The 27435-nt window shown below is 33.8% G+C and overlaps 1 protein-coding gene across 1 annotated transcript; it reads right to left on the reverse strand.

The window, feature by feature from the left end:
• Positions 1-1753: 1753 nt before the first annotated feature.
• Positions 1754-26662, reverse strand: LOC142231312 (uncharacterized). The gene is made up of 4 exons (XM_075301927.1): positions 26633-26662; positions 2536-4644; positions 2115-2441; positions 1754-2071 (listed from the first exon to the last, which is right to left on the reverse strand). The coding sequence occupies exons 1-4, from the start codon at positions 26660-26662 to the stop codon at positions 1754-1756; spliced, it is 2784 nt and encodes a 927-aa protein (XP_075158042.1).
• Positions 26663-27435: the final 773 nt, after the last annotated feature.

Genomic DNA, 27435 nt, shown 5'->3' on the forward strand with positions numbered 1-27435 from the left:
CGCATCGTAAGAATTTTTCTCCTTCAATAGGTTCCGGAGTCAAAGCTGGGGATTGGTTTATATGGGGGCTGTATATAATTATGGACCGATATGGACCAATTGTTGCATGGTTATTAGAGACTACATACATACACCACGTACCGAATTTCATCTGCATCGGATGAATTTTGCTCCTCCAAGAGGCTCCGGAGGTCAAATCTGGGGATCGGTTTATGTGGGGGCTATATATAATTATGGAGCGGTATGGAGCAATTTATGCATGGTTTTTAAATACCATATACTGACACCACGTACCAGATTTCAACCGGATCGGATAAAATTTGCTTCTCTAAGAACCTCCGCAAATCAAATCTAGAGGTCCGCTTATATATGAGGGCTATACGTAAAAGTCGTCCAATATGGTCAACTTGCAATACCATCCGACCTATATCAACATCAACTACATAGGTCAAGTTTCAAGTTGATATCTTGTTCGTGAAATATTCGTCGATATTCGTTCGTGATTTCGACAGACGGACGGACGGACATGCTAGGATCGACTCAGAATTTCACCAAACCCAGAATATACATATATACTTTATGGGGTCTTAGAGCAACATTTGCATGTGTTATAAACGGAATGACAAAGTTAATATACCCCCCATCCTATGATGGAGGGTATAAATATATTCACAATTTCTTTAATTTCAAAATTGGGTTCACGACTTTTGCGACATGCGTAAACTTAAAAAGTCGCTGTTTGCGACAGGCCAACCTTGATAAGAACAAAACGACTTCATTGAAAAGTTTATCGACTTATGGATAAGAAAATAAACAGTGAAATGTGTTATCTAATGGCGATTTCGATTGGGAAAAAAGGTGCAACATTCTCGAAATTGATTGCCACATATGAAGAACACTGTCATAAATTTTGGTTCATGTACCCATCAAATGTTTTGAATTAATAATAACTTTGGAATGACACTATCATTTGGGCGAAAACACAATGAGGGAAAAAGTAGTGTAACACCAAGGCAACATTTTTTTGGAAACGAAAACGCCCTAAGTTAAGCAAAATTCGTATTGGTATTTTAATGACATGAAATCTTTGACCTTATGACAATATTTTTTTCAGATGATGGAGTTTACATAACATTCGTCCTGGCCCAACTTGCTCCCGTCACATAAATAGAAGCATTCAATAAAATTTATTAATTTTAATTTAAAATTTATTAAAATTAATTTATTTATACAAAACTTTAATTCCATGTTTTCTATCTTCAAAATACGAAAATTAGATTTTCTTGATTTTATCGAATGTACAATTCCGGGGATATTAGCTGGAATGGACTGTATTGATCAATTAAACTCCCGGAAAAGAAAATGAACAGAAAAAAGGCAAAGATTCAGTTTCAGTGAATAATGGTAGTTTTATTCAGATAGCAGCGGCTTACCAGCTTGATGGTGATACACAAAGTGAAGTTAGAAATCAAAGGTCAATTCCGACATAGTGTTTTAGAACATAAAAACAAAATTCGTAGATAAATGAATTCAATACAGAAAAGGACAAATATCTAAGTAAGTATTCAGAAAACGTCAGGGTTACCATCTTCTAAGTACAATAGTATCTAGTAATTCATTAATTCATATTATAATTCACAATTCATTTTAAAGAACAATTCAATTCAATGGATAATAGTTTAATAGTAATTCAAAGAAAAATAATATTTGGGGAACGGAGTTCAACATCCCGCCCCCTTTGCAGGATTGCAATTTAATATCGACATACTCCAGATATTATCCAACCGAAGATGGAGCTTTGGGCAATCGGCTGTGTTGAAGAGGTTTGAATTAGTCCAGGGAGGATAATTCTAGAGAGCTGGTCGTTCGCTATGCATATTTCCACATTGTTAGGTTTGAAGAAATTGGGATCGGCTAAATTCGTCAGGTGGTCGTATATTTTTTGTAGTTTCTTCTCTGCGGTTGATTGCGGCAAGGCTGTACCTAAGTTGGATCCCACAACCCCAGTGACCTGTACTTTGGCGGCAGGATCGTGATACGATTGAAGGTTGATTGTACAATAAGTTTTTCCCTTTGTTACAGTTGTGCGAAGTCGTAAGCGATTGAAGAATTACAGTCTCAACACCAGCAGAATTTAACAATAGCCTCGCTTTTTCCGGACCATTGGATGTCAAGACCCTAGCAAGAGCGGTGGGCATGAAGATATGGGTCTTGATACGCTGACTTAGCCGCTCATGTACTAATGGATCGGATCGTTTGTTGGAGTTTCGGGTAGCACTAGGTTTTTTCTGTAAGGTTGACTGTATTTTATGGGTAAACCGGTATCGAGTAACAGTGGAGATTTCATTTGACGTTGTTAGAGGTGTTGTTTTTCGGGACGAGTGAGCACGATCAACAGAGCGCTTCATATGACGCGGCACTTGGGTAACTTTGATAAAGGACTGAAATTGTAAAGTTATTAGATTGTGAAGGAGAAAAAGCTATTAGGAATTAGTTGGCAACTGGTAGAATACATAGTTTGACTAAGGGTCGTACTATTATCCCATTTAGGGTCCTTATTTCAGCAACTCGAACTTTAGAATCAGAGCCGAAATAAACCTTAGTAATGCGACCTAATCGCCATTCTGTAGGTGGTAAATTATCATCCTTAACTATTACAAAATCATTCTCTTTCAAATTGTTTTGCTCAGTTTTCCACTTATATCGACGTTGTAATTCAGTGATGTACTCATTTTTCCATCTTTTTGCGAAATGATTTTGAATGGTCTTCAGTCTCTGCCAACGGTTAAGTAATGACATATTATCAGAGAATTCCTTTGGCACTGATGTTAAGGCGGCTCCTCTTAACAAATGTCCAGGAGTTAGTGGAATAAGATCCTCAGGGTTTTCACTTATTGGAGAAAGAGGTCTAGAATTGAGTACACTTTCGATTCTAATCAGTAAAGTTGAGAATTCCTCATAAGTGTATTTCAGGTTGCCCGCTACTTTTCGCATATGAGTCTTCATGCTTTTTACAGCAGCCTCCCACAAGCCTCCCATATGTGGGGCATGAGGAGGAATAAAATGCCAATTAAATCCATGTATGTTGTATCGTTCAACTAAATGTTTTTCAGCCGATTTTAGAAACGCTTGGTATTCTCGGGTCAGAGCTCTACTCGCTCCAACAAAATTCGTTCCGTTGTCAGAAAAAACTTTGTTTGGAAATCCCCTTCTCCCAACAAACCGATTAAAGGTTGCCATGAATGCCTCAGTTGACAAATCAGAACATACCTCCAAATGAACAGCTCGAGTAGGTAGACAGATGAAAACGGCAGCATATCCTTTCTGTATCTTAGCATTTCGTAATCTTGGCGCTTTCAGTTCGAATGGCCCAGCAAAATCTAACCCTGTGTTGGTGAATGGCAGCGAAAAAGTACACCTTTCAACAGGTAATGCAGCCATTATTTGATTTCGGATTCGCTGTTTGTATATAGTGCAGGTGCGACAGTTTTTAATACAAAAACGCACAGCATTTTTCAGCCGTATAATGTAGAACTCACTTCGAATAGTTCGCAACATACTTTGATGCTCACCATGCAAAAGAATCTTGTGAGTAAAATCAATTAATAGTTTACACAGCCTCGATTGTTCAGGAATAATTATCGGATACTTTTCATCGTAGGTTAGGTGTGCATTGGTTAAACGACCATTAACCCGCAGCAGTTTTTGATCATCCAAAAACGGATTTAAAGTTAATAATTTACTTTTGGAAGAAAGCGGTTGTTTGTTTTCAAGAGCACGGTATTCACCACAGTAATATCTAAGTTGAGCAAGTTTAATAAGTTGAAATTTTACAGTTTTAATTTCAATAGCAGTGATCAAATTGTTTGTCATATCCGCCCAGTTCCGTTTTTGGCATTTTCTAATAAATCGATACATGAAACAGATGACGCGGAGTGCCCGACTGAAGGACGAAAATCTTTCCAGTATATCCTCAGTTTGGGTTTCAGTCTGAAGTGCAACTATTTTTCTTTCTAGAATTGGCTCTTTGAACGACGTGGGCTTTGGCCAGAACTCTGGTGGTTGGAGTAGCCATTTCGGGCCATGCCACCAGAGTGGATTGGAATTCAATTCCGCAGCAGTACATCCCCGTGTACCAATATCGGCAGGGTTTTCATTTGTGGGTACATGCCTCCAGATGGCGTTTCCCACATTGTCCAAAATCTCAGATAACTTGTTGGCCACAAACGTTTTCCAGTGAAACGGTGGTTTACTCAACCAAGCCAAAGTGATTGTGAAATCAGACCACAAATAAATATCAGAAATGGACACCTTTAAATTTTGACAAACAGATTTTAATAATTTAGAAAGTAGTGCAGCCCCACATAGCTCAAGTCTCGGCAAACTGACAGTTTTTAATGGCGCTACTTTGCTTTTCGAAGCAAGTAAATAAGCAGTTCTACAATTTCTTGAGGATAGTGTGCAAATATAGATGCAAGCGCAATATGCCTTCTCAGATGCATCACAAAATCCATGAATCTGAGTTGTCTTTTCAGGAGCGTAATGTATCCAGCGGGGAATTCTTATTGATGCAATATCAGAAAAGTTGTTGATGAAGTTGTTCGAAGGACCATGTACAATTCCGGGTATATTAGCTGGAATGGACTGTATTGATCAATTAAACTCCCGGAAAAGAAAATGAACAGAAAAAAAGGCAAAGATTCAGTTTCAGTGAATAATGGTAGTTTTATTCAGATAGCAGCGGCTTACCAGCTTGATGGTGATACACAAAGTGAAGTTAGAAATCAAAGGTCAATTCCGACATAGTGTTTTAGAACATAAAAACAAAATTCGTAGATAAATGAATTCAATACAGAAAAGGACAAATATCTAAGTAAGTATTCAGAAAACTTCAGGGTTACCATCTTCTAAGTACAATAGTATCTAGTAATTCATTAATTCATATTATAATTCACAATTCATTTTAAAGAACAATTCAATTAAATGGATAATAGTTTAATAGTAATTCAAAGAAAAATAATATTTGGGGAACGGAGTTCAACATCGAAAGTTATTTACTTGTGCTTCTTCTATAAAATTACAAATTTTCGACATTTGCTTTCATTATGTAGTAATTCTAGTTTCACTTTCTTTAAATCTGCGGCAATAATATTTGGCAAAAATATTCTAATAAAATTCTATGTATTTATGCTAAATGTTTATAATGGATATTATCGTTGTTGAACTAATATGCAATTCATTACAATGAGATTAAATTGAATTAAGCCAAAAACTAATTTCAATGCATGCGTTGTACTATAGTGAATAACCTGAGTATGCACTCCATTACGGGTTTGTTGCATCTACAGGGAAATAACTCAGCTACTTGTTGTATAAATTAAATTTTACAATATAATGGCTACATGGCACAAACACTGCGACACGCCCACACATGCACCCCGACGCTAGACATGCAAATATACATTCTGAAATGCATATACACTGAAAAAACAAAAACAATTTGTTATTAAAATGATGCTAAAATTAAATTATGTTTTTTATTTATTTATTTATTGTTTATTTTAATCATACAGTAAATGTATGACAAAAAAAGGGAAAGTAGCATTGGCTGCTAAGGCCATCAGCTACATTTTTTTTTTTTTTTTTTTTTTTTTTATGAAAAATATTAAAGAATGAACTACGTCGTGGTTCATATCAGAGAACGGCTGCAATCTACCGCAACCGACCAGTGTATTTATTAGACTCCAATATTTGCAATCTTAAAACACCAATTGGTAAAAAAAAAAATTCAACCACCAATATCCAATGGTGTTTGTTAGTATAAGTGTTGGTCTCTCGAAAACACCGTAGTAAAACAATCACACAAATTGGCTACCCATCCCTGTACACACAAAAAATTATCACCAAAATTTTTATACCCTCCACCATAGGATGGGGGTATATTAACTTTGTCATTCCGTTTGTAACACATCGAAATATTGCTCTAAGACCCCATAAAGTATATATATTCTGGGTCGTGGTGAAATTCTGAGTCGATCTAAGCATGTCCGTCCGTCCGTCCGTCCGTCCGTCTGTCCGGCTGTCCGTCCGTCTGTGGAAATCACGCTAACTTCCGAACGAAACTAGCTATCGACTTGAAACATGGCACAAGTAGTTGCTATTGATGTAGGTCGGATGGTATTGAAAATGGACCATATCGGCCCACGTTTACGTATAGCCCCCATATAAACCGATCCCCAAATTTGGCTTGCGGAGCCTTCCGGAGCAGCAAAATTCATCCGATCCGGTTGAAATTTGGTACGTGGTCTAAGTATACGGTCTCTAACAACCATGCAAAAATTGGTCCATATCGGTCCATAATTATATATAGCCCCCATATAAACCGATCCCCAGATTTGACCTCCGGAGCCTCTTGGAGGGGCAAAATTCATCTGATCCGTTTGAAATTTGGTACCTGATGTTAGTATACGGTCTCTAACAACCATGCAAAAATTGGTCCATATCGGTCCATAAATATATATAGCTCCCATATAAACCGATTCCCAGATTTGACCTCCGGAGCCTCTTGGAGGAGCAAAAGTCATCCGATGCGGTTGAAATTTGGTACATTTCGTTAGTATATGGCCTCTAACAGCCATGTAAAAATTGTCAAATTTTATTACTATAGAAAGTTTTGTCAAAATTCATTTCTATAGAAAGTTTTGTAAAAAGTTTATTTCTATAGCAATGTTTGCCAACATTTTATTTCCATAGAAAATTTTGTCAAAATTTTATTTCTATAGAAAATTTTGTAAAAAATTTATTTCTGTCGAAAATTTTGTCAACATTTTATTTCTATAGAACATTTTGTCAACATTTTATTTCTATAGAAAATTTTGTCAAAATTTTATTGCTATAGAAAATTTTGTCAACATTTTACTTCCATAGAAAATTTTGTCAACATTTTATTTCTATAGAAAATTTTGTCAAACTGAATTATATACGTATTTAATCGGCCTTTTTTTGTTTAATATATACCCCTTATGGACTAACTTACAATTTAGAAGACAGTGTTAAAAAGTTTTACGATACCTTGCCATCGGCAAGTGTTATCGCAACCCAAGTAATTCGATTGTGGATGACAGCCTTTAGTAGAAGTTCCTACGCAATCCATGGTGGAGGGTACATAAGATTCGGCCTGGCCGAACTTACGACCGTATATACTTGTTTCAATTAAGCACTTAATTGAATTTGGAAACGTATTCAATTAATATGTTAATTGATTCAATTAATTATTTAATCAAATCCGAATAAAAACCAATTAAAAAAATGATTGATATTTGTTACGTTTCCAATTAAAATATTAATTGATTCAATCAATTTGTTAATCAATTCGGAAATAATTTTCAATTACAAACGTGATTGAAATTTTTTCCGTTTCCAATTACACATGTGATTGATCCAATCACCTTTGTGATTGAAATTGAATAATTTTGAGCAATGGAAAGAGCGAAAAGAGAACAAGAGAATGGGGTATTTATTCAACAATGTATGATGGAGAGATCAGTCTGTGGAAGTAACTCGTAACGAACGGTTGGTTTTTTGTTTTTCGCGTAAATTGAAAAACATGATTGGCGACATTCTGTCTGCTGCATTCAATATGTGTGCATAAATATTTTGAACGCAACAACAAATCATAGCAAAGGGTTGAAATAAAGTGTGCAACAACAAACGACTACGTGGTAAAGGTTTGAAAAAAATATATGAGAGAACGCATTTGAAATTACATGTGTTTGTGTTTTGTGGTATTGTAAAACATGGAAAACAATCTACGTTTATTGAAGGTAAGAAATTGTGAAATGTGAATACGGGTTTCCATTGAAGCCTGTTTACATTAAACGGACTAAAATAATATATTTTTTTTTTTATTCATTTCTTTTAGTGACCAATTTTATTTTGTGAAATTGACCAATCAATCCCATCAACTCCATCATTTTATCAAATATATAAGAATATGTTTGCAACAAAAAAGTGGGTACCGTCTTGATCTTTTAAAATCATCAATTTTTTTCACTCTTAGTTTTCTTAAAACCAAGAGCGGTATGGGTTTATTGGAAGATTCACATTGAAGTTGGGAAGTGGCGTTGGCATTAAATTGCATTTTTGCTTTACCTGCCTTTTTCAGTTTGAACCCAAGTAGAGAGCAGTATATCTGATATATAAACTAATGAGCTGAACTATGTAATGGTAAAAAAGTTCTTTCTTTTGGATTTAAAAATATGAAAAATATCCGAAAATAATAAAAATATGTATTTTCCATTTATATTTTTTTCTATTTCCAGAATTTACAAAGTATCATCAATATAATACCAAATACTACATTGTTTTCCCATTATTTTTGTCTTTCATTGGTTCAAATTTTAATAGACGATTTCAATGTGTGGATTTTGGAAAGGAATTGTTACTAAAATTAAATTACCGAGCTCCTTAATACACCTTTTTATGCTAAAAGACTACAACTACCAAAGAAGATTGTAAATCTGCAACCTGGAACTAAGAATTTAACTTGATATTCTATGCAGGTAATGTTTAACAAAATTAACTTTTAATTGAACAAAATTAAATTCAAATTATTCTAATTTAGCTTACAGGCTGCTGAATTATTGGAAATCTAGGCGCATCTACATATTAGAAGGAACATGCTAACATGGTTATTATTATAAGGAAGATAATGATTTATATAATTTATTTTTTCACCCTATAGTTGTTATTGATAGTAATTGTATTAGTAAGTTATGTTAGAACAAAACACAAATAACAAGAACCAAATTTATTTGTCTATTGCATAATTCAAAAAATAATAAAATATTGAATATGTTTTATAGGAAACACATATTTTCTTTTATTTCAAATAAAACTAAATACGATTTTGGGGTCGCAATATATAAATTTTTTGATCGAAATTTACAGCCAATTTCAATTAATTATTTAATTGAATGAATCAAATAGTTAATTGATTTTTGTCGCGAAATTAATTAAAATTTTAATTGATTCAATTAAAACTGTTAAAAATCAATCACGTTTTTAATTGATTCAATCACACAATTAATTGATTCCGTGACAAAAGTCAATTAAATTTTTAATTGAAAATCGTGTTGGTTTTCAATCAAAATGGGTGATTGATATTATCATTTTCGTGATTGAAGACATTTCAATTAAAAAAATGATTGAATCCGCGATTTTCGTGATTGAAATCAAAAAATTTTTTTTTTGTGTGTAGCCACGGGAGATAGTTTCAAACCTGTAGAATAACTAAATCTCAAGTAAGCAGAGCTGGTTCCACACTTGACTACACTGAAAAAAAGCATACCCGGTTCCAAAGATTTTGTCTTTACTTTAAAAATTTGGTATTGATTCCGAGCCAAAGAAGCGGAGAATAAAAGTAAGGATACTTTTAAGACACAATTCTCTTTTAAATTTGGGATTTGTGTACTTGCTTCTAGGAAGCAAATTTTAGTTTTTCGCTTTTTCACCTTCTTTTCTTCATATTATATCAAAGTTCTTTAAAAACGTGTTAACGACAACTTTATTTTCCATATTAAGTCTCGACTTCCAGTAGAAATTGTGTTATGTTTCAAGTAAGAAACGTCTTTAAAATAAAGTGTAGATAAACATGTCCTATATTTGAACGATTTTTTGCTTTGTAGTCAAGATGCAAAAAGACAACAAATTTAAAGAAAATTTCATTAAATTTAAAGAATTTTTCTGAACTATTAAAGTCAAGTTGACCTTAACCCAAACATTTTTTCTTTCATCTCATAATACCCATTTTTAAGTGAAATCACTTAATTATAAGGACAATACGACTTCATTGAAAAGTTTATCGACTTTTGGACAACTTTATATTGGAGAAATGCGTCTTCTATGCTAAGCTAAATTTGCATTCGTATTTTAAAGGCATGAAATCTTTGACCTCACGACAATATTTTTTTCAGTGCACTTTCCATTTAAAAAACTGGTGAATTTAACATGTGCTTGTCATTGGAGGGAGTCAGTCGCCTGCAATTAGCATTACGTATAACTAGCTCCCCAACTACACACAAAAAAAAATTTTTTGATTTCAATCACGAAAATCGCGAATTCAATAATTTTTTTAATTGAAATGTCTTCAATCACGAAAATGATAGTATCAATCACCCATTTTGATTGAAACCCAACACGATTTTTAATTAAAAATTTAATTGACTTTTGTCACGGAATCAATTAATTGTGTGATTGAATCAATTAAAAACGTGATTGATTTTTAACATAAAATTCAATCACAGTTTTAATTGAATCAATTAAAATTTTAATTAATTTCGCGACAAAAATCAATCAACTATTTGATTCATTCAATTAAATAATTATTTGAAATTGGCTATAAATTTCGATCAAAAAATTTATATATTGCGAACCCAAAATCGTATTTAGTTTTTTTCTTTTGAAATAAAAGAAAATATGTGTTTCTTATAAAACATATTTAATATATTATTATTTTTTGAATTATGCAATAGACAAATAAATTTGGTTCTTGTCATTTGTGTTTTGTTCTAACATAACATACAAATACAACTACTATCAATAACAACTATAGGGTGAAAAAATAAATTATATAAATCATTATCTTCCTTATAATAATAACCATGTTAGCATGTTCCTTCTAATATGTAGATGCGCCTAGATTTCCAATAATTCAGCAGCCTGTAAGCTAAATTAGTTTTTCTGAAAGTAAACAGAATAATTCGAATTTAATTTTGTTCAATTAAAAGTTAATTTTGTTAAACATTACCTGTATAGAATATCAAGTTCAATTCTTAGTTCCAGGTTGCAGATTTATAATCTTCTTTTGCAGTTGTAGTCTTTTAGCATAAAAAGGTGTATTAAGGAGCTCGGTAATTTAATTTTAGTAACAATTCCTTTCCAAAATTTCCACACATTGAAATTGTCTATTAAAATTTGAACCAATCAAAGACAAAAATAATGGGAAAGCAATGTAATATTTGGTATTATATTGATGATACTTTGCAAATTCTGGAAATGGAAAAAAATATAAATGGAAAATACATATTTTTATTATTATCGGATATTTTTCATCGGATTTTCCAAAAGAAAGAACTTTTTTACCATTACATAATTCAGCTCATTAGTTTATATACCAGATATACTGCTCTCTACTTGGGTTCAAACTGAAAAAGACAGGTAAAACAAAAATGAAATTTAATGCCAACGCTACTTCGCAACTTCAAGGTGAATCTTCCAACAAACCCATACCGCTCTTGGTTTTAAGAAAACTAGGAGTGAAACAAATTTATAATTTTAAAAGATCAATACGGTACCCACTTTTTTATTGTAAACATATTATTATATATTTGATAAAATGATGGAGTTGATGGGATTGATTGTTCAATTTCACGAAATAAAATTGGTCACTAAAAGAAATGAATAAAAAATATATTATTTTAGTCCGTTTAATGTAAACAGGCTTCAATGGAAAACTATATTCACATTTCACAATTTTTTACCTTCAATAAACGTAGATTGTTTTCCATTTTTACAATACCACAAAACACAGGTAATTTCAAATGCGTTCTGTCATATATTTTTTTCAAACCTTTACCACGTGTCCGTTTGTTGTTGCACACTTTATTTATTTCAACCCTTTGCTATGATTTGTTGTTGCGTTCAAAATATTTATGCACACATTTTGAATACAGCAGACAGAATGTCGCCAATCATGTTTTTCAATTTACGCGAAAAACAAAAACCCAACCGTTCGTTACGAGTTACTTCCACAGATTGATCTCTCCATCATACATTGTTGAATAAATACCCATTCTCTTGTTCTCTTTTCGCTCTTTCCATTGCTCAAAATTATTCAGTTTCAATCACAAAGGTGATTGGATCAATCACATGTGTAATTGGAAACGGAAAAAATTTCAATCACGTTTGTAATTGAAAATTATTTCCGAATTGATTAACAAATTGATTGAATCAATTAATATTTTAATTGGAAACGTAACAAATATCAATCATTTTTTTAATTGGTTTTTATTCGGATTTGATTAAATGAATCAATTAACATATTAATTGAATCCGTTTCCAAATTCAATTAAGTGTTTAATTGAAAAAATTTTGGTGATAATTTTTTGTGTGTAGTTCTAAAGAACTCTCCACTAATAAGAAAACCACTACCAGATACAGAGCTACTTCCTACACACAAAAAAAAAATTTTTGATTTCAATCACGAAAATCGCGGATTCCATCATTTTTTTAATTGAAATGTCTTCAATCATGAAAATGATAGTATCAATCACCCATTTTGATTGAAAACCAACACGATTTTCAATTAAAAATTTAATTGACTTTTGTCACGGAATCAATTAATTGTGTGATTGAATCAATTAAAAACGTGATTGATTTTTAACATAAAATTCAATCACAGTTTTAATTGAATCAATTAAAATTTTAATTAATTTCGCGACAAAAATCAATCAACTATTTGATTCATTCAATTAAATAATTAATTGAATTTGGTTATAAATTTCGATCAAAAAATTTATATATTGGGACCCCAAAACCGTATTAATTTTATATGAAATAAAAGAAAATATGTGTTTCTTAAAATATTTAATATTTTATTATTTTTTTAATTATGCAATAGACAAATAAATTTGGTTCTTTTCATTTTTGTTTTGTTCTAACATAACTTACAAATACAATTACTATCAATAACAACTATAGGGTGACAAAATAAATTATATAAATCATTACCTTCCTTATAATAATAACCATGTTAGCATGTTCCTTCTAATATGTAGATGCGCCTAGATTTCCAATAAATCAGCAGACTGTAAGCTAAATTAGTTTTTCTGAAAGTAAACAGAATAATTCGAATTTAATTTTGTTCAATTAAAAGTTAATTTTGTTAAATATTACCTGCATAGAATATCAAGTTCAATTCTTAGTTCCAGGTTGCAGATTTATAATCTTCTTTTGCAGTTGTAGTCTTTTAGCATAAAAAGCTGTATTAAGGAGCTCGGTAATTTAATTTTAGTAACAATTCCTTTCTAAAATTTCCACACATTGAAATCGTCTATTAATACTTGAACCAATCAAAGACAAAAAATAATGAGAAAGCAATGTACTATTTGGTATTATATTGATGATACATTGCAAATTCTGGAAATATAAATGGAAAATACATATTTTTATTATTTTCCGATATTTTTCATATTTTTAAATCCCAAAGAAATAACTTTTTTTACCATTACATAATTCAGCTCATTAGTTTATATATCAGATATACTGCTCTCTACTTGGGTTCAAGCTGAAAAAGGCAGGTAAAACAAAAATGCAATTTAATGCCAACGCCACTTCGCAACATCAAGGTGAATCTTCCAACAAACCCGCTCTTGGTTTTAAGAAAACTAGGAGTGAAAAAAATTTATAATTTTAAAAGATCAATACGGTCCCCACTTTTTTATTGCAAACATATTCTTATATATTTGATAAAATGATGGAGTTGATGGGATTGATTGGTCAATTTCACGAAATAAAATTGGTCACTAAAAGAAATGAAAAAAAATATATTATTATAGTCCGTTTAATGTAAACAGGCTTCAATGGAAAACGGTATTCACATTTCATAATTTCTTACCTTCAATAAACGTAGATTGTTTTCCATTTTTACAATACCACAAAACACAAACACATGTAATTTCAAATGCGTTCTCTCATATATTTTTTTCAAACCTTTACCACGTGGTCGTTTGTTGTTGCACACTTTATTTATTTCAACCCTTTGCTATGATTTGTTGTTGCGTTCAAAATATTTATGCACACATTTTGAATGCAGCAGACAGAATGTCGCCAATCGTGTTTTTCAATTTACGCGAAAAACAAAAACCCAACCGTTCGTTACGAGTTACTTCCGCAGACTGATCTCTCCATCATACATTGTTGAATAAATACCCATTCTCTTGTTCTCTTTTCGCTCTTTCCATTGCTCAAAATTATTCAATTTCAATCACAAAGGTGATTGGATCAATTACATGTGTAATTGGAAACGGAAAAATTTTCAATCACGTTTGTAATTGAAAATTATTTCCGAATTGATTAACAAATTGATTGAATCAATTAATATTTTAATTGGAAACGTAACAAATATCAATCATTTTTTAATTGGTTTTTATTCGGATATGATTAAATAATTAATTGAATCAATTAACATATTAATTGAATCCGTTTCCAAATTCAATTAAGTGTTTAATTGAAAAAATGTTGGTCATAATTTTTTGTGTGTAACCACTAACTACTAAAGTATAGTGGTGAAACCAGTTATAGTACCAGTTTTTTTTAATACGTATTTATTCTGAAGAAAAAAGTTTAATTGGCAATGCAATGGTTTTTATTTAACAAAACATAAAATTTATCTTAAAATATGTTCCAATCTATGTTTCAAAATATATTATTCCACCATCAATTCCAGCTCTCCTAAAAATGCAAACAGTGTTGAAAACGTTAGCTAAAAATATATTTTTACAAAAATGTCAATTTAATCTACTGCAACATATTAAAAACAAGTAAGGAAAGTCTAAAGTCGGGCGGGGCCGACTATATTATACCCTGCACCACTTAGTAGATCTAAATTTTCGATACCATATCACATCCGTCAAATGTGTTGGGGGCTATATATAAAAGTTTGTCCCAAATACATACATTTAAATATCACTCGATTTGGACAGAATTTGATAGACTTCTACAAAATCTATAGACCCAAAATTTAAGTTGGCTAATGCACTAGTGTGGAACACAATTTTAGTAAAAAATATGGGAAACATTTAAATCTGAAGCAATTTTAAGGAAACTTCGCAAAAGTTTATTTATGATTTATCGCTCAATATATATGTATTAGAAGTTTAGGAAAATTAGAGTCATTTTTACAACTTTTCGATTAAGCAGTGGCGATTTAACAAGGAAAATGTTGGTATTTTGACAATTTTTGTCGAAATCAGAAAAACATATATATGGGAGCTATATCTAAATCTGAACCGATTTCAATCAAATTTGGCACACATGACTATATTACTAATTGTACTCCTAGTGCAAAATTTCAACCAAATTGGGCAAAAACTCTGGCTTCTGGGGCCATATAAGTCCATATCGGGCGAAAAATATATATGGAAGCTGTATCTAAATCTGAACCGATTTCAATCAAATTTGGCACACATGACTATACTATCAATTGTACTCCTAGTGCAAAATTTCAAGCTAATCGGGATAAAACTCTGGCTTCTGGGTCCATATATGTGCATATCGGGCGAAAGATATATATGGGAGCTATATCTAAATCTGATTCGATTTCAACCAAATTTGGCACGCATAGCTATAATGCTAAATCTACTCCCTGTGCAAAATTTCAACCAAATTGGGCGAAAACTCTGGCTTTTAGGACCATATTAGTCCATATCGGGCGAAAGATATATATGGGAGCTATATCTAAATCTGAACCGATTTCAATCAAATTTTGCACACTTGACTATACTACTAATTGTACTCCTTGTGCAAAATTTCAACCATATTCGGCCAAAAATCTGGCTTCTGGGGTCATATAAGTCCATATCGGGCGAGAGATATATATATGGGGGCTATATCTAAATCTGAACCGATTTCAATCAAATTTTGCACACTTGACTATACGACTAAGTGTTATGTTTGTACAAAATTTCAAACAAATCGGTATAAAACTCTGGCTGCTGGGTCCATATTAGTGCATATCGGGCGAAAGATATAAATGGGAGCTATATCGAAATCTGATCCGATTTCTTCCAAAATCAATAGGTTCTATTCTGACCCAAATTATGAACATGTGCCAAATTTGAAGGCGATTAGACTTAAATTGCGACCTAGACTTTGATCACAAAAATGTGTTCACAGACAGACGGACGGACGGACGGACAGACGGACATGGTTATATCGACTCAGGGACCCACCCTGAGCATTATTGCCAGACACCATGTGTCTATCTCGTCTCCTTCTGGGTGTTACAAACATATGCACTAACTTATAATACCCTGTTCCACAGTGTGGCGCAGGGTATAAAAATACTTTTTGTTATATTAATATTTCAACAAGAATAGCTGCACTTTGTTTTGTTTCTCTATGTGCAAAAAATCATGAAGTAAATTGTGAAATTTTTACATGGATTTCTTGTTTTCGTCATTCAAACATTCCCTATAGCATTACTTGAGCCCAGTTCTGTAGCTAGTAGTAGTACGCCACAAAAACATATTTTTTGAACTAGATAACTTTTTTGGATTCTACATTACCTGTAGTAGGTTAGGTTAGGTTATGTGGCAGCTCGATGTATCAGGCTCACTTAGACTATTCAGTCCATTGTGATACCACAGTGGAGAACTTCTCTCTTACCTGTAGTTTAAATGGAGCCAGCTCAATAAGGCATTTACAAAAGCTAATTTCGGAAGTAGATGTTGGTGGTGGGATATCTCAGCAGTTTGGTATTCTCTTATTTGGTACTCTCTCAATTCTCTTGAGCTAATGCCAACTGCTGGTAATTGTTATTGTATGTTAGCATGCAATCACGCTCAAGTGCCACACTCGTTTTTTGTTTACCGAGCGTTGTTACGATGTCGATTGGTTTAAGATTGCAAGACACTGCATACGAAAATTGTTATATACCAGTGGTGTTTTTATTCTCGCATTTGTATCAATGTAAAAGATCGCATGGTAATTGGTGTCTTACTCACTGCCATCTTACCCACATCTTACTCACATTTTGTGGGTAAGATTGCAATACGAACAATTACATATGGCCGTAAGTTCGGCCAGGCCGAATCTTATGTACCCTCCACCATTGCGTAGAAACCTCTACGAAAGACTGTCATCCAGAATTTAATTACTTGGGTTGCGGTATCTTAAAACTTCTTAACATCGTTTTCTAAATTGTGAGTTAGTCCATACGTGGTATATATTAGACAAAAAAGGTATGTATAGATAAGTCTACAAATAATTACAAATCGATATGGACTTTTGCACTGTACATAGAGAGCCAGAATTGAAATATGGGGATCGCTTATATGGGGGCTACAATTATGAATTTGATATGCACCAATTTATGTGTGATTGGGATCGATTTATCTGAGGGCTATATATATAACTATAGACCGATATGGACCTAGTTAGGCATGGTTGTTAACGGCCATATACTAGCACAATGTACCAAATTTCAACTGACTCGGATGAAATTTGCTCCTCCAAGAGGCTCCAAAACCAAATCTCGGGATCGGTTTATATTGGGGCTATATATGATTATGGACTGATATGGACCACTTTTGGCATGGTTGTTAAATATCATATACTACCACCACGTACCAAATTTCAACCAGATCGGATGAATTTTGCTTTTCCAAAAGGCACCGGAGGTCAAATCTGGGGATCGGTTTATATGGGGTCTATATACAATTATGCACTGATATGAATCAATTCCTGTATGGTTGTTGGATACCATATACTAACATCACGTACCAAATATCAACTGAATCAGATGAATTTTGGTCTTCCAAAAGGCTCCGGAAGTCAAATCTGGTGATCGGTTTATATGGGGCTATATATAATTATGCACCGATGTGGACCAATTTTTGCATGGTCATTAGAGACCACATACTAACACCATGTCCCAAATTTCAGCCGGATCGGATGAAATTTGCTTCTATTAGAGGCTCCGCAAGCCAAATCGGGGGATTGGTTTATATGGGGGCTATATATAATTATTGATCGATGTGGACCGATTATTGCATGGTTGTTAAAGACCATATACTAACACCATGTACCAAATTTCAGCCGGATCGGATGAAATTTGCTTCTCTTAGAGGCTCCGCAAGCCAAATCGGTGGATAGGTTTATATGGGGGCTATATATAATTATGGACCGATGTGGACCAATTTTTGCTTGGTTGTTAAAGACCATATAGTAACACCATGTTCCAAATTTCAGATGGATCGGATGAAATTTGCTTCTCTTAGAGGGTCTGCAAGCCAAATTTGGGGTTCCGTTTATATGGGGGCTATACGTAAAAGTGGACCGATCTGGCCCATTTGCAATACCGTCCGACCTACATCAATAACAACTACTTGTACCAAGTTTCAAGTCGATAGCTTGTTTCGTTCGGAAGTTAGCGTGATTTCAACAGAGGGATGGACGAACGGACATGCTCAGATCGACTCAGAATTTCACCACGACCCAGAATATATATACTTTATGGGGTCTTAGAGCAATATTTCGATGTGTTACAAACGGAATGACAAAGTTAATATACCCCCATCCTATGGTGGAGGGTATAAAAAAAGTCACCGGTTGCAGTTTTCTGATTCATATGTTAATGATGTTTATTTTATTAGGAGCAAACATTTCGTAAATGGGAATTAAAAATCCAATAAAATTTAGTTCAATTTCCACACAAGGCTGTGCATTTTTCCCACCTAGCACTTTACTTTTATTTCTGTGTACATAGCATCATGCAAAACCCATTTACCTACATTTTGTCCTGACCATTCTATGACTGAGGAACTTCGAAATTCCATTGAAAGTGGCTTTAGCAATTTTGCAGTTATTTGTGCAATGATTTCAATTAACTTCATTTACTGCACAATTATGTATATAATTGTGCGTAACTAATTTCTACTTTATTTTCAATGGTCATTCGGACATTTTGGGGGTAGTTGAAAATGGAAAACGCAAGTCGCGTGTAAACCAAATATTCACAAAGGACAAATTTAAATCGCTTATTATTATGGACAAATAGTAGAGGATATGGGTTGATATGTTATGGTTTTACAAATGCAGGGAACAAGGTGATTAGAGTGGTGGCGATATTAATTTCGTTGTGATGCAATAAAATGCTTATAGAAATTTTAAGACCATAATATGTTGAAAATAGTTCCGTTTATTTTTTAAATATATGAAGGTGATAAATGCAGTCTTTTTAATATATTAGATGTAGGTGCATGTATATCAAATATCAAATAAATTTGAACAGAAATTCTGAATATTTGATGAGTAGGGTGGAAACGATGTCATTGGAGAGACTTCGAAAACGATTTAAGTTCGGCCAGGCCGAATCTTCACCATGCAGAAACTTGTACTTGTAATCGAATAACTTGGATTGCGGTAACACTTGCCAATGGCAAGTTATCTTAAAACTTCTTAACATCGTTTTCTAAATTGTAAGTTTGTCCAGATGTGAGATATGTGAGACAAAAACGGCAAATTAAATACCTACACAGGAAAAAAAAGGTGTCTTGTAAATTTAAGGACCATTTTAATTTCCACATAGTTCAACACATTTACTGTAATGTAGTTCATTTTTCGTAACCACAACGGAAATTAACTTAGCTAAAGGAAAACTTTGAAAATCTCAGTAAATGTTTTTATACCCTCCACCATAGGATGGGGGTATATTAACTTTGTCATTCCGTTTGTAACACATCGAAATATTGCTGTAAGACCCCATAAAGTATATATATTCTGGTTCGTGGTGAAATTCTGAGTCGATCTGAGCATGTCCGTCCGTCCGTCTGTTGAAATCACGCTAACTTCCGAACGAAACAAGCTATCGACTTGAAACTTGGAACAAGCAGTTGTTATTGAGGTTGAATGGTATTGCAAATGGACCATATCAGTCCACTTTTACGTATAGCCCCCATATAAACGGACCCCCAAATTTGGCTTGCAGACCATTTAAGAGAAGAAAATTTCCGATCCGGCTGAAATTTGGTACATCGTGTTAGTATATGGTCTCTAACAGCTATGCAAAAATTGGTCGACATCGGTCAATAATTATATATAGCCCCCATATACACCAATTCCCCGATTTGGCTTGCGGAGCCTCTAAGAGAAGCAAATTTTATCCGATCCGGCTGAAATTTGGTACATGGTGTTAGTATATGGTCTCTAACAGCTATGCAAAAATTGGTCCACATCGGTCAATAATTATATATAGCCCCCATATAAACCGATCGCCCGATTTGGCTTGCGGATCCTCTAAGAGAAGCAAATTTCTTCCGATCCGGCTGAAATTTGGTACATGGTGTTAGTATATGGTCTCTAACAGCTATGCAAAAATTGGTCCACATCGGTCAATAATTATATATAGCCCCCATATAAACCGATCGCCCGATTTGGCTTGCGGATCCTCTAAGAGAAGCAAATTTCTTCCGATCCGGCTGAAATTTGGTACATCGTGTTAGTATGTGGTCTCTAACAGCTATGCAAAAATTGGTCGACATCGGTCAATAGTTATATATAGCCCCCATAAAAACCGATCGCCCGATTTGGCTTGCGGATCCTCTAAGAGAAGCAAATTTCTTCCGATCCGGCTGAAATTTGGTACATGGTGTTAGTATATGGTCCCTAATGACCATGCAGAAATTGGTCCACATCGGTCCATAATTATATATAGCCCCCATATAAACCGATCACCAGATTTGACCTCCGGAGCCCCTTGGAAGTGCAAAATTCATTCGATTCGGTTGAAATTTGGTACGTGATGTTAATATATGGTATCCAACAACCATGCAGGAATTGGTTCATATCAGTCCATAAATATATATACCCCCCATATAAACCGATTCCCAGATTTGACTTCCGGTGCCTTTTGGAAAAGCAAAATTCATCCGATCTGGTTGAAATTTGGTACGTGGTGGTAGTATATGATATTAACAACCATGCCAAAAGTGGTCCATATCAGTCCATAATCATATATAGCCATCCATATAAACCGATCCCGAGATTTGGTTTTGGAGCCTCTTGGAGGAGCAAATTTCATCCGAGTCAGTTGAAATTTTGTACATTGTGCTAGTATATGGCCGTTAACAACTATGCCTAACACGGTCTATATCGGTAGTTATATATAGCCCTCAGATAAATCGATCCCTAATCACACAAAAATTGGTCCATATCAAGTTCAAAATTGTATATAGCACGCATATAAGCGACCCCCATTTTCAATTCTGGTTCTCTATGTATCGTGTAAAAAGTCCATATCGATTCGTAATTATTTGTAGATTTCCCTATACATACCTTTTTTGTCCAATATATACCACGTATGGACTAACTCACAATATAGAAAACGATGTTAAGAAGTTTTAAGATACCGCAACCCAAGTAATTCAATTGTGGATGACAGTCTTTCGTATAAGTTTCTACGCAATCCATGGTGGAGAGTACATAAGATTCGGTTTACTTACGGCCATATATACGTGTTTTAGTTCACTAACTACGAAATGGGAAAGATTTTTCCTTAAATAAATTTCCAACACAGTAGGTAATGCATCGTTGATTCTATTATAAAACAAGTGAGTAAAATAGAAAGTCGGACGGGGCCGACTATATCATACCCTAAACCACCCCTACTGAATTAGTAAACATAAGCATTTGTGGGGTATCGTTGGTATAGGTTTTGGACTATCAGTGGTATAGGTTTTGGAGAACATAAAGGGGGGTACATGTTTACGGGAGTCTTGTCACAATCTGAGCAGAAATGTCTAATATTAGGAGCTATAGTTTATTTTGCACCAAAAGAGTTAGTATGCCACTAATATTGAGTCCATTATTAAACAAGTAAGTAAAGTAGAAAGTCGGGCGGGGCCAACTATATCATACCCTAAACCACCATTACAGAATTAGTAATCATACACGCAAAGAAAAAAAACGTTTGGAAAACGTGTACCGAAAACGTTTTTCTTTTGTTAGAGTTTTTTGAATTGCTTCGAAAATTTTAAACCTTTATCACCAACAAAATTCGTTTGTTACAAAATTTTTATTTTTTCAATAAAAAAAGTTATTTTTGAAATAACAACACAGTCCATTTCGTTTATATCAAACACTGTTCTTTTCTGACTTTAGGTCTTTAATAAGACACATTTTACAGTTCAAAATTTAATATAGTACAATGTAATGTTAAACATTTTTTTCGGAATCTTCCGAATATATCTGGAATATATGTAAAAAAAACAAAAGCAAAAAAAAAAAAAAAAAACTTTGGCCGAAACAGGGATCGAACCCACGACCCTTGGCATGAGAGTCGGACGTAGCTACCACTGCTCCACGGTGCCAAACTAAATGTTTGTTTCTGTTAAATAAACTTTGTTTATTCGGTTCGTGGGCGCCGCAAGCTATGCTATATAAATATAACTTATATGGATATTTATCTATTGATGACCATAACAGGTACATAGCTCAGTGGTTAGTGTGTTGGCTTACAATGTGCATGGTCCGCGGTTCGATTCTCGGTCCAGGCGAAAGGTAAAAAAAATTTAAAAATTTATAAAATCGTATAATTTCTTCTACATTGTTGGTATTACAGGAAAAGGTGTTAAGAACTAAAAATCCTCGTGGATGTGAGAAAGATGTGAGGGACAATGCAATTAGCAAGAAAATAATGTTTTTTGAGCTAGTCTTTATGAAATTGTTTTTACATCCTGGAAAAGAATAAACGTTTATCACAAAAAGCATATACTTTTCTTCCAAATACACTTCCTTACAGCGAAAAGCAAATGAGAAACGAACTTTGTTTGTCTAAAATTTCGTTTGGGAGGAAAGAATTATTTTTTTGCGTGTAAGCATTTGTGGGGTAACATATAGGTCTGGGAGATAAACCGTAGTTGCATATTTAAGAAAATTAAGGGGTACATGTCTATGGGTGCTTTGTGTCAATCTGACTATAGCTCATAGTCAATGTTGCCACGGAAAATTTTCGGTTTACCCCACAAGGACAAAAAATGTTCCCTACTTCCCATACATTCCCAGACAATTTTCCCTACTATATTTTTCGTTAAATTTAAAAAATTTTACAAAACAAAAATGGTTCTAAGTACTTTATTATCTTAAAACATGAATATGCAACGTATATAACTTAGAATATAAATTTGTATTACCACCACGGTTGCCATAGTTGGTAGAATTCTACCCAAATTAGTAATCTTTTTTGTTAATTCTCTATGAAAATAAAATTTTGGAAAAAGTTTCTATAAACAAATTTTTGTGAGAAATTTTTCTATAGAAATAAAATTTTGAGAAAAAATTCCACAGAAATAAAATTTTGAGAAAAAATTTTATAGAAATAATAGTTTGAAAAAAATTTCTATAGAAATACAATTTTGACAAAATGTTCTATAGAAATAAAATGTTGACAAAATTCTCTACAGGAATAAAGTTTACCACACATTGTTAAAGATCAAGCCTTGCCGGCGTCTAATTTCCTCCTCTAGAGCCACCAAAATGTAAAAATTATTACAAATTGTGTTAAGTGAAAATGTCCTACATTGTGGCCCTACGTCCCTACAAGACGCTAAATATTAGAAAAACCCTACATATAGGGAATTTCCCTATCAACATATCTATATCAACACTAGCAACACTGGCTGTGTTGATATTGCACCTACGGAGTAAGTATGCCACTAATATTGAGCCCATTATTAAAAAAGAAAAAATCGTTAAATTAGTGTGGGTAATAAATACGAAATTGTAAAAATCGAGCAATATTCTTACGTAAGAGCTACAAGTACGTATAAGTACGATCGGCTAGTACATCAAAATGTGAAACTTGAGTAACATTGGTTAATAAATAAGAGTACTATGGCCAAATTTGGGAAAATCGAGCGATACATATATATGGAAGCTATATCTAAATCTGAACCAATTAGCATAATATTTTGCGGGTTTGATTAATACCACAAAAGGTTACCTTGTGCAAGATTTGAGTAAGATCAGTTAAGAAATGGTCAAACATAAGGTTATTAGGGGCGAATTTGTTCAAAATCGGGTGATACATATACGGGAGCTATATCTACATCTGAACCGCTTTCGATGAAATTTTGCACATATAGTTAGTACTATAGAGGACTGGATCTAGCCAACTTTTAGAAAGATCGGTTAATAAATAAGGGTTCTATGGCCAAATTTGGGAAAATCGGGCTATACATATATATGGGAGCTATATCTAAATCTGAACCGATTTCGATGATTTTTTTGCACATATAGTTAGTGCTAGAGAAGACTACATTTAGCCAAATTTGGGTAAGATCGGTTGATAAATAAGGGTTTTATGGCCAAATGTAGAAAAATCGGGCGGTACATATATATGGAAACTATAGCTAAATCTGAACCGATTTCGATGATTTTATGCACATATAGTTATTGCCATAGAAAATTTTATTTAGCCAACTTTGTGTAAGATCGGTTGATAAATAAAGGTTTTGTGGCCAAATTTGGGAAAATCGGGCGATACATATATATGAGAGCTATATCTAAATCTGAACCGATTTGCATGAAATTTTGCAGACTTGAAGGACGATGGAAAAGATTACCTTTTGCCAAATTTGGTGATGATCCGTTTGAAAAAAAGCGCAAAGTGACCCCATTAGTCGAAATCGGGCGATACATATATATGGGAGCTATATCTTAATTTGATCCGATTTCTTCCAAATTCAATAGCCTTCGTCCTTGTGCCCAAAAACCTTTCTGTACCAAATTTCATCAAAATCGGTTAATAATTGCGACCGGAATCCTGTGAACAACAAATACATGGACAGACGGACGGACACCAAGCGCTAGATCGACTCAGGAGGTGATTCTGAGTCGATCGGTATATATTTTATGGGGTCTAAAATCAATATTACTGGTAGGCACATTTTTTGGCCGATCAAACTTATACCCTGACCACTATGTGGTTTAGGGTATAAAAAGATTAAATCGGTCAATTAGTTGTGGGTAATAAATCCTAAATTGTAACAAGTATATACGGCCGTAAGTTCGGCCAGGCCGAAGCTTATGTACCCTCCATCATGGATTGCGTAAAAACTTCTTCTAAACACTGCCATCCACAATCAAATTACTTAAGTTGCGGTAACGCTTGCCGATGGCAAGGTATCTTAAAACCTCCTAACACCATTTTCTAAATTGTATGTAAGTCCATAAGTGGTATGTATTAAATAAAAAAGATCGATCCAATACGTATATAATTCAGTTTGACAAAGTAGACATACAATTTTGACAAAATTTTCTACAGAAATAAAATTTTAACAAAATTTCTACAGAAATAAAATGTTCAAAATTTTGATAGACTATTTTTGGGTCTAGTGGCAACCATGATTATGAACCGATATGGACCAATTTTTGTGTGATTGGACCAATTTTGTTATGATGAAAATTTTATTATGAACCGAATAAAATTTTAACAAATTTTCTATAGAAATAAAATTTTGACAAAATTTTCTATAGAAATAACATTTTGACAAAATTTTCTATAGAAATAAAATTTTGGTAGACTATTTTTGGCTCTAGTGGCAACCATGATTATGAACCGATATGGACCAATTTTTGTGTGATTGGACCAATTTTGGTATGGTTGTTAGCGACCATATACTAACACCGCGTTCCTAATTTGAACCGGATCGGATGAATTTTGCTCCTCCAAGAGGCTCCGGAGGTCAAATTTGGAGAACGTTTTATATAGGGGCTATATATAATTATGGACCGATATGGACCTGGCACGCTTGTTAAAGATCATGTACTAACACCATGTTCCAAATTACAACCGGATTGGATGAAATTTGCTTCTCTTGGAGACTTCGCAAGCCAAATCTGGGGATCGGTTTATATGGGGGCAATATATAATTATGAACCGATGTGGACCAATTTTTGCATGGTTGTTAGAGACCATATACCAACATCATGTACCGAATATCAGCCGGATCGGATGAAATATGCTTCTGTTAGAGGCTCCACAAGCCAAATCTGAGGGTCCCTTTATATGGGGGCTATACGTAAAAGTGGACCGATATGGCCCATTTTCAATACCATCCGACCAACATCGATAACAACTACTTGTGCCAAGTTTCAAGTCGATAGCTTGTTTCGTTCGGAAGTTAGCGTGATTTCAACAGACGGACGGACGGACGGACGGACATGCTTAGATCGACTCAGAATTTCACCACGACCCAGAGTATATATAATTTATGGGGTCTTAGAGCAATATTTCGATGTGTTACAAACGGAATGACAAAGTTAATATACCCCCATCCTATGATGGAGGGTATAAAAATCGGGCAATATTATTATGTAAGAGCTACATGTAATTCTAAATACGATCAGCTAGTACATCAAAATTTGGAATATGAATAACATAGGTTAATAAATAAGAGTATTATGGCCAAATATGACAAAATCGAGCGATGTATATATAACATATTAACTAATTTGCCACCATTTTAATGCACAGCAAAAGTTGTCGTAAGCTTTAAACACCATTTTTGACAACCCATTATGAGGAGATGTTTTCAAAGCCCAGTTGAACTTTTGGCTGTATATTCATGTTTAATTGCTCACTGGCCAAAAATCTATATTTTCATCCTGTTTTGAAATGGGCCTGCGGTCACTAGAGAAAGCATTTCCACCTATGAAGATTATGCAAAAGAAAATCTGACAAATGGGTTGAAAACAAGTATATCTCTATTTGCTACTGTACCATTTCTTAAATCAGATGTATAGACTTGTGAACATACTAAAGTAAAATTCACATTAGTAGTGAAACGGATACCCCAATAGCGGTTGTGACATTAAGAGCCATGGCCATTCAACGAAGGATGTTGTATGCATACTCGCCCCCAATGTACATTCTGTGTTTGTGTGTGTGTGTTTCGTATGAGCATTCAGTTCTAGGTTTACGAATGAAATGAGAAAAAAACTGCAACAGCAGACATTAAATAGGGGAAAATGCAGACAAAAGAGGTGAAGCATTTCTATGTCATTGCCAGGAGATACAAAATCCCTTGCGTTTCAAGGTGTGATGACAACGTTTTGTAATGGACTCTTAAAAGTCAAATAATGATGGGAGAAAACCCCAACGAAGAAAAATGGTGTCGAATGAAACAAATCGAGAGTAAATAATACAAGACTAATTCGTGAATTATATATAAAATATGGTTTACTGCAAACCAGTTTTATACCACGCATCGTTTATTCTATTCGATCGAAAGCAGCAACCACAAAAAATGAGGTCCATAATAACCCTACGGGAATGATCTTTTATCTTTCAGGATATTATCGATGAACGGAACTGCAATCTGACGGATATAACAGGTTGGCTGATAAGTGTCCGGCCTAACAAAGAAAAACACATTTTTTATACCCTGCGCCACACTGTAGAACAGGGTATTATAAGTTAGTGCATATGTTTGCAACACCCAGAAGGAGACGAGATAGCCACATGGTGTCTTTGGCAAAAATGCTCAGGGTGGGCTCTTGAGTCGATATAGCGATGTCCGTCTATCCGTGAACACATTTTTGTAATCAAAGTCTAGGTCGCAGTTTTAGTCCAATCGACTTCAAATTTGGCACAAG

The sequence above is a fragment of the Haematobia irritans genome, chromosome 3, assembly GCF_050003625.1.
Source record: "Haematobia irritans isolate KBUSLIRL chromosome 3, ASM5000362v1, whole genome shotgun sequence".
NCBI lineage: Eukaryota > Metazoa > Arthropoda > Insecta > Diptera > Muscidae > Haematobia > Haematobia irritans.